The sequence below is a fragment of the Esox lucius genome, chromosome 11 (assembly GCF_011004845.1).
Source record: "Esox lucius isolate fEsoLuc1 chromosome 11, fEsoLuc1.pri, whole genome shotgun sequence".
NCBI lineage: Eukaryota > Metazoa > Chordata > Actinopteri > Esociformes > Esocidae > Esox > Esox lucius.
Genome location: NC_047579.1, coordinates 54,963,357 through 54,979,208, shown reverse-complemented (window position 1 = coordinate 54,979,208; position 15,852 = coordinate 54,963,357). Strand labels below are relative to the sequence as shown.

The following is a 15,852-nucleotide window of genomic DNA, read 5'->3' as shown; positions in this document are numbered from 1 at the left end:
TAGGAATGAAGCTAGATTCCCATCAAATGTCCCGTAGTTCTAGTCTTCAGTGTTCTCTGTCTTGTATCAGTGATGTAAAGTTCCAAAATCAGTTATTGTAGGTAGTGTGATTTGGACCCAGCAAATTGCCTGGTTGTCCTAACAACTCAGTGTAGTGGAGTAGTGAGTTTCCAGAACTTCACTAATTCAAGATGAACACAACTGTGTCTTCCACTGTGTTGGGACCATGTGACCTTTCCAGTCAACTGGCCCGTGGTACTCTGACCTGTAGTATGTGGAGTTCTTCAGGACTCTCCTCTCATCTTGCTGTGGATGGTTCATCTAGAAATGGAGTGGGAAGCCAAGTGATCTGACCCTGACCCTGGCAGGAAGATTTGGAACAGATTCAACCAGTGTAGTTGTAGAAATCCTTCTTGAACGTGTTGCTGGTACTCACACACTCAGTTGTCTGTATCCAGTCAGTGACGTTTCTTCTTCTCAAAAAAGTTCAATACGTGTCAGTCAAGGTACTCCACTATTGAACAAGAGACGCTAGCGTTATTACTGGCTTTACAGTTTTTTGAAGTCTATGTCGGCTCTAGCGCCGTGCCTGTTATGGTCTTCACAGACCATAACCCATTAACATTTCTCAGACAGATGTACAACCAGAACCGTCGCCTCATGCGGTGGGCTCTGATTGTACAAGGGTACAATTTAAGCATCCATTATGTGAAGGGTTCCACAAATGTGGTTGCCGACACGTTATCGCGTACTCACTGTACGTAGGTGTTACATGTTGTGCATGTTTGCTATAGTTGCAAACCTAGGGTTTGCATCTTTTGGGGTGGGCGTGTTACGTCCCCAGTGCTTTCTTTTGCTCTGGGTTCGTATGTGTTTTTGTTCCTTTGTGTTCTATGTGGTGGTAGCAGGCTAATTGGCTTCCTGATCGCCGGTTGCAGCTGATTGGTCGGATTTGGGCTGATTGGAGAGCCCCTATGCCAGCTCGTCAGTGGGTACAGCTGGTTTAGCCTGCTTATAAGCCACAGTTCTAGTGTCTCAGAGTGACACATGCTGTTGCTTTTGATCTGTGTTTGCTATCTGTAAGGTAGAAAGAACGTTTGTGATTAAGTGTTGTGGCAAGTGTCTGTGTTCAGCTTTATGTCCATTGTGTGTTGTGGCATTTGTTTGTGTTTAAACCTTTTTCATTTGTTTCCAGGGGGAAGGGGGAAAGCCTTTGTGCTTTAGGCAAGAGGCCCTGGGGCATACACCTCCCATAGCTTTACTCTGTCTAAAACCACCAGGTCAGACCTGGGCGGACCACCCCCTGTATTTTGGTTAGAGCACCGGCGCAAGAGGTGCTAGTTAGGTAAGTTCTTGGTTTGACAGGTAAGGTAGGTTTAGAGGGTTTGGGTTTACTTTTATGTTCTTTGCTTTGGTTCCGTCCAGCCCCTTTTCCCTGAATTACCGTTACGTTCATTAAATAGTCCTGAAAACGGTAATCCTGTCTCTGTCATCCATTCTCGCACCCACGACCCCATACCCATTCTGTCAAGTCATAGGGTGTTTTACGTGTAGCGGGGTGTTGCGCTCTCTCCTCCGGGAGGCGTGCGTAACAATCAGAAAAGGGGTTGTGATGTCCTGATCTGTTAAGAGTCCATCATACTTTCATCCACTGGGTATGGTTCCGTCAATTCCCAACAATGAAGACAATAGATCAGTCCTGAAACTTGTGGATCTCAGATGTTCCATCATTAGAGTGAAGCGTACACCCTATCAAGGCAAGTTTCCATAACAAATTTCCTTTTCCATCCAGAACTGGCTTTGTTTATGTTTCATTCAATGTGCAAAATGTATGCATGGCAGTAGAATGAGATTCTGTTATCTGATCAGACTTGACTTTGCTTAGCCAAATAAAAACATTTTTAGATCTATGCTATTTTACTATAAAAATGTTAGACCTTACATCAAACAAAATATTTCCAAATAAACCTATTAAAAACAAATCCTGTGAATGTAAGATGTGAAACATAACAGATACCAATGCTCAATTTTAACTATGCAAACAGAAAATAAAAATAAAAAAATATTAATAGGCTACCCTGATTCAATGGGTAAGGTTGTTTGGAGTCATCCTAAGGGGTCTGCCCCCCTTCCTGGAGCCCTTGGCTTTACCCAGTTTTGGTAGGCCATAAATAAAGGCCAAATGGATTGTTTAAAATGTATATGAAATTTAAGTTTGCAAAAAAAAATCTGACATTGTCCTCAGACTGTCTGTGGCAAGATGTTATATTTTCAACTTAATTGATACTAAATGCTAACCAAAGGTCAAAAGACTTTCTTATCCAATATTTTTGCAGTTGGAATTGTCAGATCTACACAGTAATTTAACATTATTGTGAAAATTCCAAAACATTCCTAATTATTATGACTAACCCAGGGCAGTGTGGAGGGGGACTGGGTCGAGCACTCCCCCTGTGATGATCTCTAAACCCAGGGTGGGACTATTTTAGTCAGAAAAAACTTTTAGAATTGAGTCATCTAACATCTAACTTTGTCCTTTAAAACACAAATGTAATCTTAGTTGCAAGAGAAACACAAAAAACAAAACAAATGAAAAACATTACAAAATAAAATATTACATTTTATTATAGGGGAGAAACTCACTTTTGGGTGTTTTCCCCCGTTTTTTTCATAATGTCACATGAGATTTTAATCTCAATCTTTTGTCTAAAACCAAATTATAACATGTATTAAAATCAAATTCAGTGCACATGGAAAGCCTTGTGTTTTACATAACTTAAAAAAATTATTACCCTCTGTGTATTGTTTCCCTCTCACCAGTCGTCCTGTGACGAGGCAGAGAGAGAGAGAGAGAGAGAAAACACATTTCAACTTTGTAAAGGCCTATGGGCCCTACTGACATCACACATGACAAAACAAAATTGGCTATTTCATTAATGCCTATAAAAACATGTTATATACCATCAAAGTGCTTTTCAAACTAAATGTAATATTCAATCAAATAAGCTTGGCTGTTATCAATGAAAGTGATCAGGTTTCCTTCAAGTTCTAGCTTCATTTAATGGGTAGGTACAATACATTTTAGGAAATAGAACTCATAATCACTCATAATAGAACTATAATCATAAGTTCACGTCTGTTCCATGTATCACCAGGAAATCTTCCATCTTTGATTCCTGGATTCCATATATGGGAGATCTTTCCTTGCTGCTGCATGGCATGTGGGCAGAATGTCTCATGTTACAACTGTCTGTCCATCCTGTCTTTTTCCTTAAGTTCTTCTTCTTGCTCCTGCTGTCCTCTCTCGGCCATCTTAACTTTCCTTTGTCTTTTCTCTTGGTTTGTACCACACTCTCCATCTGTCCACATACAACTTCTTCTGAATCCATCCTGTCTGGCCGGAAAACGTTATTTTTCTTTCTCCTTCACAGTTCTTTTGAGGCCATCTTTGAGGAGTTTTTTATTAAATTTTTTTTCTGAAAACACAATCAGCGACCAATGTGTTTTTTGTAATTCATCAGATATTCTTTGAATTTCTTCTCATGTTTTCCATATATAAAAAACTCTTCTTCTGGAAAAATGGCATATTTTTGAATTATCTCTTGGCAACAGTCATCTATTTTCCTCACCACAGGGTCTAAAAACAAGGTTCCTAGGTCTTCTGGCTCCAGATGTGTTAATCTGGATACTCATGCTCATTAAACTGACTCTTTTAGATGGTGTGGTTTGACTCACCAATTAGAGTGTAAAATCCATCTATCCGGGTCACGGCACCATGCTGTTAGATTCTGTCCACTTTTGATCCATGAACAAAATTAATGCAACCGGTAGTCTTTATTCAGCATGAGTCCAAGATGTTTATCTTCCATAGTTCTTACATGTTCTCCAATAATTACAAAGGGTTAGGGTTAGCACTTCTACATTTTGTTAGGTTTTTCATGCCCATATTCTATGACTCTGGTGCAGTGGGCCCTGGGTTCCTGCTGGTGCAGGACAATGCCCGACCTCATGGCCGGATATGTGTAAGCAGTTCCTGGATGACAAAGGCATTGATGCCATTAACTGGCCCTCACATTACCCAGACCTGAATCCAATTGAGAAATTCACAAAATCCGTGATGAAATTCACAAAAGTTGGAACAGCCTGTGATTTCAATTGTTTACTTTAAATTTCAGTATGTGTTTGAATCCAGCCCTCAATTGGTTCGTGATTTTGGTTTCCATTGACTGTTGTTACATCATTTTGTTCTCAGCGAATTACATATTGTACAGTAAATATTTTGACCTTTTAATATATTTTGTTCATCGAGACCCGATGTGATTTAAGTGTTCCCTTCATTTTTTTGAGCAGTGCAGTTATTCTAGACAGGACTGACTGAGACATTTAGATATAGCTATTTTAGACTAGACTGAACCATCTAAACATTTTAATTTAGTTAACTTCTAATAAGGCAGGGTTGGCTGTAGGCATCCAGTGTGTTAAAAATAAGCTGGCTAACTCAGCTGTCTAACCATACTGGCTATAGCTGGCTAATTTCAGCTGTCTATTCCTACTGGCTAACTCAGCTGGGTTACTGGTCACCCCTCTGAGCCTGGGTCCTCTTTAGGTTTCTTCCTAAAATTCGGCTTTCTTAGGGAGTTTTTCCTAGCCACTGAAATTCAACACTACTGTTGTTTGCTCCTTGGGGTTTAAGGCCGGGTGTTTCTGTAAAGCACTTTGTGACAACTGCTGTTGTAAAAGGGGCTTTATAAATAAATGTGATTGATTGATCTGACCCTACTGACTAACTCAGCTGGCTAACTCAGCTGTCTATTCCTACTGGCTAACTCAGCTGTCTATTCCTACTGGCTAACTCAGCTGTCTATTCCTACTGGCTAATTCAGCTGTCTAACCCTACTGGCTAATTCAGCTGTCTAACCACATGGCTATAGCTGGCTAATTTCAGCTGTCTATTCCTACTGGCTAACTGAGCCGTCTATTGCTACTGGCTAACTCAGCTATCTAACCCTACTGGCTACCTCAGTTACTGCTCGGAATGTACAGTAAACCCACAACTCAGACGATTAAATATTAAGGATAATATTCAGAATAGCAATTCACCGTAGTTTTGCTGGTTGTGGTGATCATGTAAACAGACACATCACTGCTTAGCTTGCACTGCTTTAGGGGGGTGGGTGGGTGTTAGATTCCAGGTGAGTACAGGTGTCTCCAGATAGCATAGTAGTGTGTAGCTGCTCCCATGGCAACGAAGACATGCCAGATGGCGTGGGCGAATGGGACGATTCCATCGCTCTTAAAAAAGGCCACACCCACTATGTAAAACACCCCACCCAGTACCAGCTCATGCACACCAGCCCGGTCTGCCTGCAACACACAGTAGAAATCCTGAAATCGTCACTACTGGACCAGCAGAGAAAGAGTTAACAGGGTCCTTATCTACATTCTAGTTAGTAGTGTGTAAATACTGATTAGCGTTCTGCTAGCTGCAAGAGATTATGCTGGCAGCAATAAAAAAAAAATCTAAATAAAAGCCACCATTGAAATACTTGGCAATGAGCATAATTCATTATAAAGATTGTGCATTGAATAATGAATAGAAACAAATGTGTATATATGTGTATATTTTATGCATATACACTCACCTAAAGGATTATTAGGAACATCTGTTCAATTTCTCATTAATGCAATTATCTAATCAACCGATCACATGGCAGTTGCTTCAATGCATTTAGGGGTGTGGTCCTGGTCAAGACAATCTCCTGAACTCCAAACTGAATGTCAGAATGGGAAAGAAAGGTGATTTAAGCAATTTTGAGCATGGCATGGTTGTAGGTGCCAGACAAGCCGGTCTGAGTATTTCACAATCTGCTCAGTTACTGGGATTTCCACGCACAACCATTTCTAGGGTTTACAAAGAATGGTGTGAAAAGGGAAAAACATCCAGTATGCGGCAGTCCTGTGGGCGAAAATGCCTTGTTGATGCTAGAGGTCAGAGGAGAATGGGCCGACTGATTCAAGCTGACAGAAGAGCAAATTTGACTGAAATAACCACTTGTTACAACCGAGGTATGCAGCAAAGCATTTGTGAAGCCACAACACACACAACCTTGAGGCGGATGGGCTACAACAGCAGAAGACCCCACCGGGTACCACTCATCTCCACTACAAATAGGAAAAAGAGGCTACAATTTGCATGAGCTCACCAAAATTGGACAGTTCTGTTGAGACATTCAGATGGTAGAGTCCGAATTTGGTGTAAACAGAATGAGAACATGTATCCATCAAGCCTTGTTACCACTGTGCGGGCTGGTGGTGGTGGTGTAATGGTGTGGGGGATGTTTTCTTGGCACACTTTAGGCCCCTTAGTGCCAATTGGGCATCGTTTAAATGCCACGGCCTACCTGAGCATTGTTTCTGACCATGTCCATCCCTTTATGACCTCCATGTACCCATCCTCTGATGGCTACTTCCAGCAGGATAATGCACCATGTCACAAAGCTCGAATCATTTCAAATTGGTTTCTTGAACATGACAATGAGTTCACTGTACTGAAATGGCCCCCACAGTCACCAGATCTCAACCCAATAGAGCATCTTTGGGATGTGGTGGAACGGGAGCTTCGTGCCCTGGATGTGCATCCCACAAATCTCCATCAACTGCAAGATGCTATCCTATCAATATGGGCCAACATTTCTAAGAAATGCTTTCAGCACCTTATTGAATCAATGCCACGTAGAATTAAGGCAGTTCTGAAGGCGAAAGGGAGTCACAGTATTAGTATGGTGTTCCTAATAATCATTTAGGTGAGTGCATATACATACATTAAAATAAATCAGTTCCATATTGGAACAGACAATAAACATACAATGTAGAGACCGGATCGTTAAATATATTTCCTTATAAACAAACAAATTGACACTGTAAGATTACTCATTAGGGTATAAATAATCCATATAAAGTGTAAATTCATGGGGGAAAATAGAGGGTATAGCCAGCATCACTTTCTAAGCCAACAACTTCATTGGCTAAGAAAGTGCTGCTAGCACTTTCTTAGAAAGTACACAGCCTCCATGTTTACAAGGTTTACTAGGTAGTATGTAAACAGTATGCATTCAGAAAACTGCTACAACACTAAAACAGAGGCCTATACCAGGACGCCAGTTCAACATGCCCATGATTTTTTTAATTAGCTGGCTTCACTTAGCCTAATAACTGCAATCCTGCATAAGTGGTGTCACAACGGTGGTTATCAATTTGTTAAATCAACCCAGGTTTTCTCAATCTAGTGACGAGTGTGTTCACATAAAAGGGACGGTGTCTGCACCATATGACCAATCGCAAACATGGAGAAAGTCTACCAAAGCCTTATTTTCACTCAAGAGCAAACGATAATTTTAGAAAAATATGAAGAATATACAAATATAAACCAGATTAAAAGCAAACCTGAGGGGTGTACTACGAAGCGAGGTAACTGGTTCATTGAGGTAACTTCAGAAGCAATTTAGTGACATCATTAACCTATACTACGAAAGATGAATACGTTTTATCCGAGGTATGCTGCCATGGCAATTTTCTCTGCATTTCTAAACTGCTCAAGCAGGTTACACTTCAAATTACATTTAGTAATCTGTCACAGTACAACTGGCGGAATTTGATAAATCCAAAGCAACACTAGCAACCTATTTCCTACAGCCATTCTCACTGCTTGTGTGCTTCGGCGATGACGTTATCGGGGTGGGAGTGAACTTTAACCTCCAGAAGTTTAATTTCTATCATTGTGGAAAATGTCACGATCGTTTGCAAAGAAAGGATACAAGGGACCTGGGAGAGGAGGCTTCATTCTACCATTGACGTACGATTTAGTTCGATATACAGGTTTACTGACTCTTGGAAAAGTGATTAAATAAATGAAATCATATTCATGTGTTGTCTACCATTGTAGCTTTGTTGATACCAATTAAAAAGAAAAGTTTAGCTTTGAAATAAAGTTTCCGTCAACGTTTGTGCACCAAAACAATGGACCAGACGGTATGTTTACATTCAAGGGGTTTAGCAGATTAGCTCAGCTCTGATACACATGATTGAATTAATAGAAATTATAGACACTTTTTGCATGTTGCTCATCATACTATAGATAAAGCACTTGTAATTTCCCCAGAGTATGAATATGCTATCCAATTAAATAAATGTGCCTTATACACTTGGTTGCTAATTACTTACTATTTTGAGAGCTGGCTATGTGCTAGCTAGGCCCTGTCCTGGAAATCACTAAATGGGAAAGGTACAGAGACTGTAGATTATTTTAACAAGTAAAACTTTATTCAAGATTTATAAACCTGGAGCACTTAACATCATCAGAGTCAGGTGAAGAGTTCTCTGTTAAAGGTTGAGCTATGGCCTTTATACATTCGGTATAGCCCACTGTGTCCACCTTGCCTACACCAAGTTAGGTCATCATGTGGAGAGCCACACTATCTGCACTTCAGCTCCATCGATGTGTATGAACCCCCCCCCCCCGCCCCTTAGTCTTGCAGACATTGAGAGAGGTTGTTGTATTGTCCATGTAGCCAGGTCTCTGTAAGCTGTCTCAACATTGTTGGAGATGAGACCCAGGATGGTTGCATTGTACACAAATTTAAGGATGGTGTTGGAGCTGCGTGTGGCCATGCAGTCATGCGTGAACAAAGAGTACAGGAAGGGACTGAGTACGCAGCCCTGGGGGGCTCCGGTTCAGTGCAGAAGAGGTGAGGTTGCCCATTCTCACCATGTGAGTTCTGCCTGTAAGGAAGTCCAGGAACTCCACATTTCAGGAAACTAGTTCCCTACATCAGTAAACATCTGAAACCAACAACAGGTATAACAGGATCACAACACTATATTCAACATGTTAAAATAGAAAGAGATCATTTAATGTGTTAACCCTAACCCTAGCTAATACCTATACAGTACATATAATGAAAACAACGACTCCAATCACTCCATGACAGTTTTTTTTCTTTAGAAAAAACACTGACAGTTGAAAAGCCAATCACTACGCCATGTGAACTACACTATGTACATCGAAATGTTCCTTGTCGGTGCAGTGTGTCCATCGCAATATAACCGTAAACAGTTTTACTTTTGACTTACTGTAAGTCAGTCAGTCACTTACTCACTAAGAGACATTAAAAAAAGGCTTCCCGCCTTACTCCTTGCTGCTCGAAAGCAGCGCTGGTCATGGTGGAACGGCAGACGGGAAGAAATAGAGCAGTGAACAGAGAACAGCGGAAAACCAATAGGAAAGCTTGTAGGCGGTACTACAATACTGAATAGTACATAACCTAACCAACACGTTGGACGAACAGTTAATTTTACTAGTACAAGAACAGGAGGAAATAAATAACGTCACACCCAAGGTCTATCAAGACAATATATGAAACAATATAGCGTGGTCAAGGATTGCTCAGAGTCTCTGACCTACATTTGCCCTTGATCAGTTAATACATAATATGTATTTAGTAGTGCTAGCGTTTGCTATCAACCAAAACAAAATACCAGCTACTTGCTAACTGTATGTTTAAAGCAAATGGCAAGCACCTATGTTAGTTAATAAACTGTTTCTGCAGGGATTGCCATGTTTCTTTTGATTTACCAGGAGGCAATAGCAGAGAAATCCGCTCAAATCCCCTGAATTTTCTTTTAGTGTATTTCTATTTTATTAATGGAGATTACTTTATCACTCTGTTTTGTATATGTTGAGCCTGCCTTTTGTTCCTTGAATGAAATAGGCAACTTTTTCGTGTTTAAAGTAAGAAACTGATTGGTAAAACCAGCAAAGGCGGGACAATTTCTGCTACCTCCCGTTGTCAGTAGTGATGGGAAGTTCGACTCTTTCTATTGACACGAATATTGTCGAGTCGCTCTTTCAAGTGACTTTCGTGTGTTTCGTTCATTTGAGTCAGTAATGCTTACAAGTTTTGGTAGCTTCAACGATGAGTTACGCAGGGTCAGACCGCAACATTTAACGGGAATGATCAACAAGAATATCAATAATACCTGCACTCTATTTGTCATGGTCGACAAGCTTACAAACCCAATAAAGCAGATAGCATCAGAACTCATGTCCACTGTGAAATGTAATGAATTAACGTGTTTTTTTTGTGATTTTTTTTTAAGTATTAGAAGGAACATCAGAACTACCCAGTCTTAACAAGGACTCTGTACCATCACCACAACCACCAAGACATAACTTGGTTATTTTGTTGCAATTTAATACAATTGATCAAAAATCCCTAGAAGAAACAGTTCGACATCTGCAGCAAATAGTTAATAGCTCTCTGCAATCAGGCATTTTGCCAACATCTCTAAAAACAGCTGCCATTAAGCCCCTATTAAAAAAGAGAACACTGGATGCATCTATAATGAACCACTATAGACCTGTATCAAATCTCCCTTTTATAGCCAAGATCATTGAGAAGGTTGTCTTCAATCAACTCAGCAATTTTGTGACCTCAAGCAGTCTCTTAGACAAATTTCTAGAAAAAAGGTAGCGTGAGTCCACTCAATAGATTTAAATAGAATTGTTCAAAACGAACAAATCGTTCACAAACTGCACATCACTAGTTGTCACTAGCGGAACAGCTAATGATTTCACCTGCTACCGTGTGAATGAGAGGTTACTTGCAATTCTTTTAAAGTCAACTAGTACAAGGCTTTAGTGTCCAAGTCAGTCTCTGTTTTAAGATGACATAGGAGCAGGCTGCATTAATATACAACTGTAATCGTCATAGGGTCTACATTATGTATAGATGAAGAAGTCGTAGTAGTACATGAAGCGCTCTTTAATAGACTGCGTGTGCAAGCGACCTGGGAACACAACATATGTATCAAGTAACTCTGTTAGAGCAAGAACCACCTTGCGAATTGTGTGACAGACCGTGTTTTTGCTTAGCTTCTCCACATCACCCCCAGCACATAAGGCTACCTGTAGCAAAAAAACGCAACACTATACATACAGTCTGTGGAACTGTAAACGCATGACTTCAATGTGTCGCACTGGCAACATATGGCTCAAGAAGCTGACAAACATACATAATTCCCTCTGCTGAGAATCTATATCTTTCATAAAGATACTCATGAGAGAAAGCCAACGGGTTTTGTCGGTTTCTAAATATTCTAGCTTTTCTAAGAAAACGTCTCACTGTCCGCACACCAAGCTCCACAGGATTTTCAATCGAGAATTGATTGGTCTGTTATCGTGAATATAACGTGCCCCCGGAGGAGGTTGGTGTGCAGCATGAGTTACCATGGTGATGTAACCCAGTAACAATTGAACCACTGTTGTGACACTGACAACCCAGGGTTTAACCTGAAGTTAGCTTGCTAATCCCAAATCCTGCTTTGTAGTATAGGCCTCTGGCTGCCAGTCAGAACCTGATATTATTGTTTTTTACAATCACTTTGGCACTAATTTCACAACCTTGACATAATTTTTCAAAATTCTAGACACAAAACTCACAACCAATGATCAAAATCCACATTTTTCAAAACTCTAACAAGTTCTTTCAATTGCTTGGATACAATACACCTAAAACTAAGATAATTAGTTAATTTAACAAAAATCACCTGTTCAATAGGAAACAACTTAACATCTAGGTACTACTATTTCAAAGTACTATTTCAAATGGATGTTGGCCCTTGTAATTGCTTGTCCAATCCTGCCAACTCGTTACTGATGACTGAGTTCACATTGTGGAATGAGTATATAAAGAATTGATTGGGATCCACTTGCAACAACATAGTGATACGTAACATGGAGCCGGCAGGTGATCCAGGTCACAATAGAGGTCAAGCAGTGGTGGGAGAAAGACGAGGAAGACGTGTTGGGGAAAGGAATGGCAGGGGACCAGCACCCCTTCTGAGAGGTGGTCGTGGGCCTTGTTTTAGAGGTGTGGGGGAATGTGGTAGAGGACAAGGCCACGGACCAAGACAGAGGCAGCAACAGCAAAGAGTGTCCAATGAAATCCGAGCAATAGTTGTTGACCATGTCATAAATCATGGCATGACAATGACTGAGGCGTCTACAATGGTACAACCAAACCTCAGAAGGTCAACCGTGGCCTCAATGATCAGAACTTTCCGCAATGAGAACCGATAAGTCGTCGGCATGCACTAAACATCATGCTACTCTCAATTGTCAAATGACTGCATACCAATGTGTATCACAGTGTCGGTGATGGGACCACGTGTCTTCTTGCTGTAATGTTCCCTGTAGAATTGAGACTAGACCAAATAGGGGAGTCAGAGGCAAAATTCTGACTCACCAACAAGAGCAGGCTGTGGTTGATTTGGTTTGAGCCAGAAATGATATTCGCTTAACAGAAATTCACCAGCATTTCTTGGACAATGAAGACATGTTTAACAATGTGGAATCCATAAGTTTGCTTACTATTGTTACGCATGCTGAAAAGGCACAAGGTGTCTTTAAAACAACTATACCGTGTGCCTTTTGAAAGAAATGCAGACAGAGTGAAGCAAATGAGGACTGTGTATGTTCAGGTATGTTCAGTTTCAAGATGGCTGTTGTAATACAATTCCATAAAATTCTACATTGTACAGTATTTTTAGTGGGTGATGGAGCTTGATGCTGATGACAACCATCACAAATTCATTTATTTGGATGAGGCAGGCTTTAACCTGGCCAAGACAAGGAGGAGAGGTCGGAATTTCTTTGGCCAGCTGGCAACCATCCAAGTGCCTGGACAACGTGGGGCCAACATTACCATGTGGGCGGCTATATCAGAAGATGGCGTGGTGGGACGCAGACCTCATATTGGATCATATAATGCAGCTCTCCTTGTAACCTTCCTTGATGAGCCCGATCAGGTCTGTAGAGCTGATGGTGTGACCTATGTCACTGTGTGGGATAATGTCAGGTTCCACCATGTAGAGCTGATGGCGTGACCTATGTCACTGTGTGGGATAATGTCAGGTTCCACCATGTAGAGCTGATGGCGTGACCTATGTCACTGTGTGGGATAATGTCAGGTTCCACCATGTAGAGCTGATGGCGTGACCTATGTCACTGTGTGGGATAATGTCAGGTTCCACCATGTAGAGCTGATGGTGTGACCTATGTCACTGTGTGGGATAATGTCAGGTTCCACCATGTAGAGCTGATGGCGTGACCTATGTCACTGTGTGGGATAATGTCAGGTTCCACCATGTAGAGCTGATGGTGTGACCTATGTCACTGTGTGGGATAATGTCAGGTTCCACCATGTAGAGCTGATGGTGTGACCTATGTCACTGTGTGGGATAATGTCAGGTTCCAACATGCTCATATGATGCAAGCATGGTTTCTGGCCCATGCCCAATTTACCACCCTGTATTTACCCCCATACTCTCCTTTCCTTAACCCGATTGAGGAATTGTTCTCCACATGGAGATGGAAGGTTTATGAACAAGTCACTCTTCTCTAGGCCATGGATGACGCATGCAATGACATCACGGCAGACCAGTGTCAGGCCTGGATTCGCCATGCCCGAAGGTTTTTTCCAAGATGTTTGGCTAATGAAAACATCCATTGTGATGTAGATGAGAACCTGTGGCCAAATCCATAAGACAGAGTTGATGAAAATGTAGAAGTACAGTAATCACTCCGATGTTTTGCTTTTTACAGTACAAGCAAGCAAGTTGAGGAACACTGCATTTGATGTTTTACAGTACTGTCTTTTCTTTTCTATTTCGTAGCTAATTATTTAGCTTTGATTCAAATAAACCTATGTTGTGAAATATATTGTTTTTCATCTATGTATTTATATATTGTTTTTCATCAATATATTTCAGATTTTGTTCAATGATTCCACTGTGTCAGTAGTATTCTCTCTACTACTGCAATACTTTTACAGGGATATATTTACATGTAGTACCTTAATGAAACATGTATCACCTGTTTTGTTCTACAATATTTAATGACTGTACGAACAATGACACAGTGAAACTATAGGTTGCTTGTGTGTGGGTGATCTAATTTAACGTTTCAATGGTATTTCACAATAAATTAGTTTTTTGAACATTGGACAGCCTGTGATACAAGGGAAGACTGTTTTGTGTTTTGTGTCTAGAGTTTTGAAAAATTACATCAAGGTTCTGAAATTAATGCCAAAGTGATTGTAAAAAACTGTATGTACCTTCTCGAGTTTCAGCTTTGAATCAATCAGTTAATCAAGCTGGTTTGACCCCTCAGGTAAAGAGCCTTTTGGCTGTGAGAGTGCAGTCAAATAGCTCCATTTATATTTGTTCTCGTTTTATACAAACGTGTAACCTAGATTGTGTGGTGTGATCTGTCATGTTGCGTTGACGTTTACCCATCCTCTGTGTGTGTGTTTGTGTGTGTGTGTGTGTTTGTCTGTGTGTCTGTGTGTGTTTGTCTGTGTGTATGTGTGTTTGTCTTTGTGTGTGTGTTTGTCTGTGTGTGTGTGTGTGTGTGTGTGGGTGTACGTTACCATGGACAGGATGACCAGTGCAGGAACTGCCCCCATGGCCATGTAGCCTAGCAACTCCACCAGTTTATATCTGCAGGAAGTGACATTATTACATGATAATATTATGGGATATTTGTGTGTGTTAATGAGAACAATAATACATTTTAGTAATATAGCGCTTTTCTTGGACTCAAAGTCGCTTTACAGGGCAGGTAGATTATAAAAACAGAACATAACAAAACAAACAAAACAAGACAAGATTCAGACACAGATGAGAAGGGAGGGGGGCGTGGGGCTACGGATAGACAGAGGTGAAGAGATGGGCAGTGTTTGGGGAGTGTTACTTTCAAAAGTAACTAATTACAGTTTGTAGTTACAGCCCCCATAAAGTAACTACCCTGCTCAAAATATTAAGGGAACATGTAATCACAGTATAACACCAAGTTAATTGAACTTCAGGGATATCAATCTGTCCAGTTAGGAAGCATAAGTGATTGTGTATCAATGTCATTTGTTTTGGTGCAAATGAAAGTGACAACAGGTGCACTGGAGAAGCAACAGCAAGGCAACCCCAAAAAAGGGCATGGTTTTGTAGGTGGTGGCTACAGACAATTGCTCTCTCCTTATCCTACCTGACTGATTATTCTCTAGTTTTGCCTATTGCTAGTGTCCTTGTCACTATTTGTAGCATGAGGCGGTACCTGCAGCGCATTCAAGTTGCACAGGTCGTCCAGGTCCTCCGGGATGGCACATCCATATGTGCCGTCACAAGGTTTGCTGTGTCTCCCAGTACAGACTCAAGAGCATGGAGGAGATACCAGTCGACAGGCCATTACACGAGGAGAGCTGGATAGGCCTGTAGAAGGGCATCAACCCAGAAGCTGGAACAGTATCTGCTCCTTTGTGTAAGGAGGAACAGGAGGAGCACTGCCAGATCCCTACAAAATGACCTCCAGCAGGCTACTGGTGTGCATGTTTCTGACCAAACTGTCAGAAACAGACTCCATGAGGACCCAACATCCTCTAGTGGGACCTGTGCTCACAGCCCAGCACCATGCTGCTCAACTGGCATTCGCCAGAGAACACCAGAATTGGCAGGTCCGCCATGGGCGCCCTGATCTCTTCACAGATAAGAGCAGGTTCACACTGAGCATGTGACAGACATGATAAAATCTGGAGACGCCGTGGTGAACATTATGCTGCCTGCAACATCATTCAGCATGACTGGTTTGGCAGTGGGTCAGTGATTGTCTGGGGAGGCATATACTCCGATGCCACCAAGTAGTGCCACAGACTGTCCAGGAGCTCACTGATGCCCTGATCCAGGTCTGGGAGGAGATCTCCAAGGACACTATCCACTGTCTCATCAGAAGCATGCCCAAATGTT

At 41.3% G+C, this 15,852-nt stretch overlaps 1 protein-coding gene across 3 annotated transcripts in view; it reads right to left on the bottom strand.

The window, feature by feature from the left end:
- Positions 1–367: 367 nt before the first annotated feature.
- Positions 368–15,852, bottom strand: part of LOC105030519 (monocyte to macrophage differentiation factor 2) — a 31,896-nt gene continuing 16,411 nt past the window's right edge. Inside the window, exons 6-7 of one of the 3 annotated variants that reach the window (XM_034295590.1) lie at positions 14,487–14,556; positions 368–514 (exon numbers count right to left, since the gene is read on the bottom strand). In XM_034295590.1, coding sequence (XP_034151481.1) covers positions 488–514; positions 14,487–14,556 — 97 coding nt within the window. In that variant the 3' untranslated portion in view covers positions 368–487. Of the gene's footprint in view, positions 515–4,698; positions 5,365–8,502; positions 8,839–14,486; positions 14,557–15,852 lie in introns of those variants that run through there. The other 2 variants (XM_010904415.3, XM_010904416.5) reach the window with 2 other exon arrangements.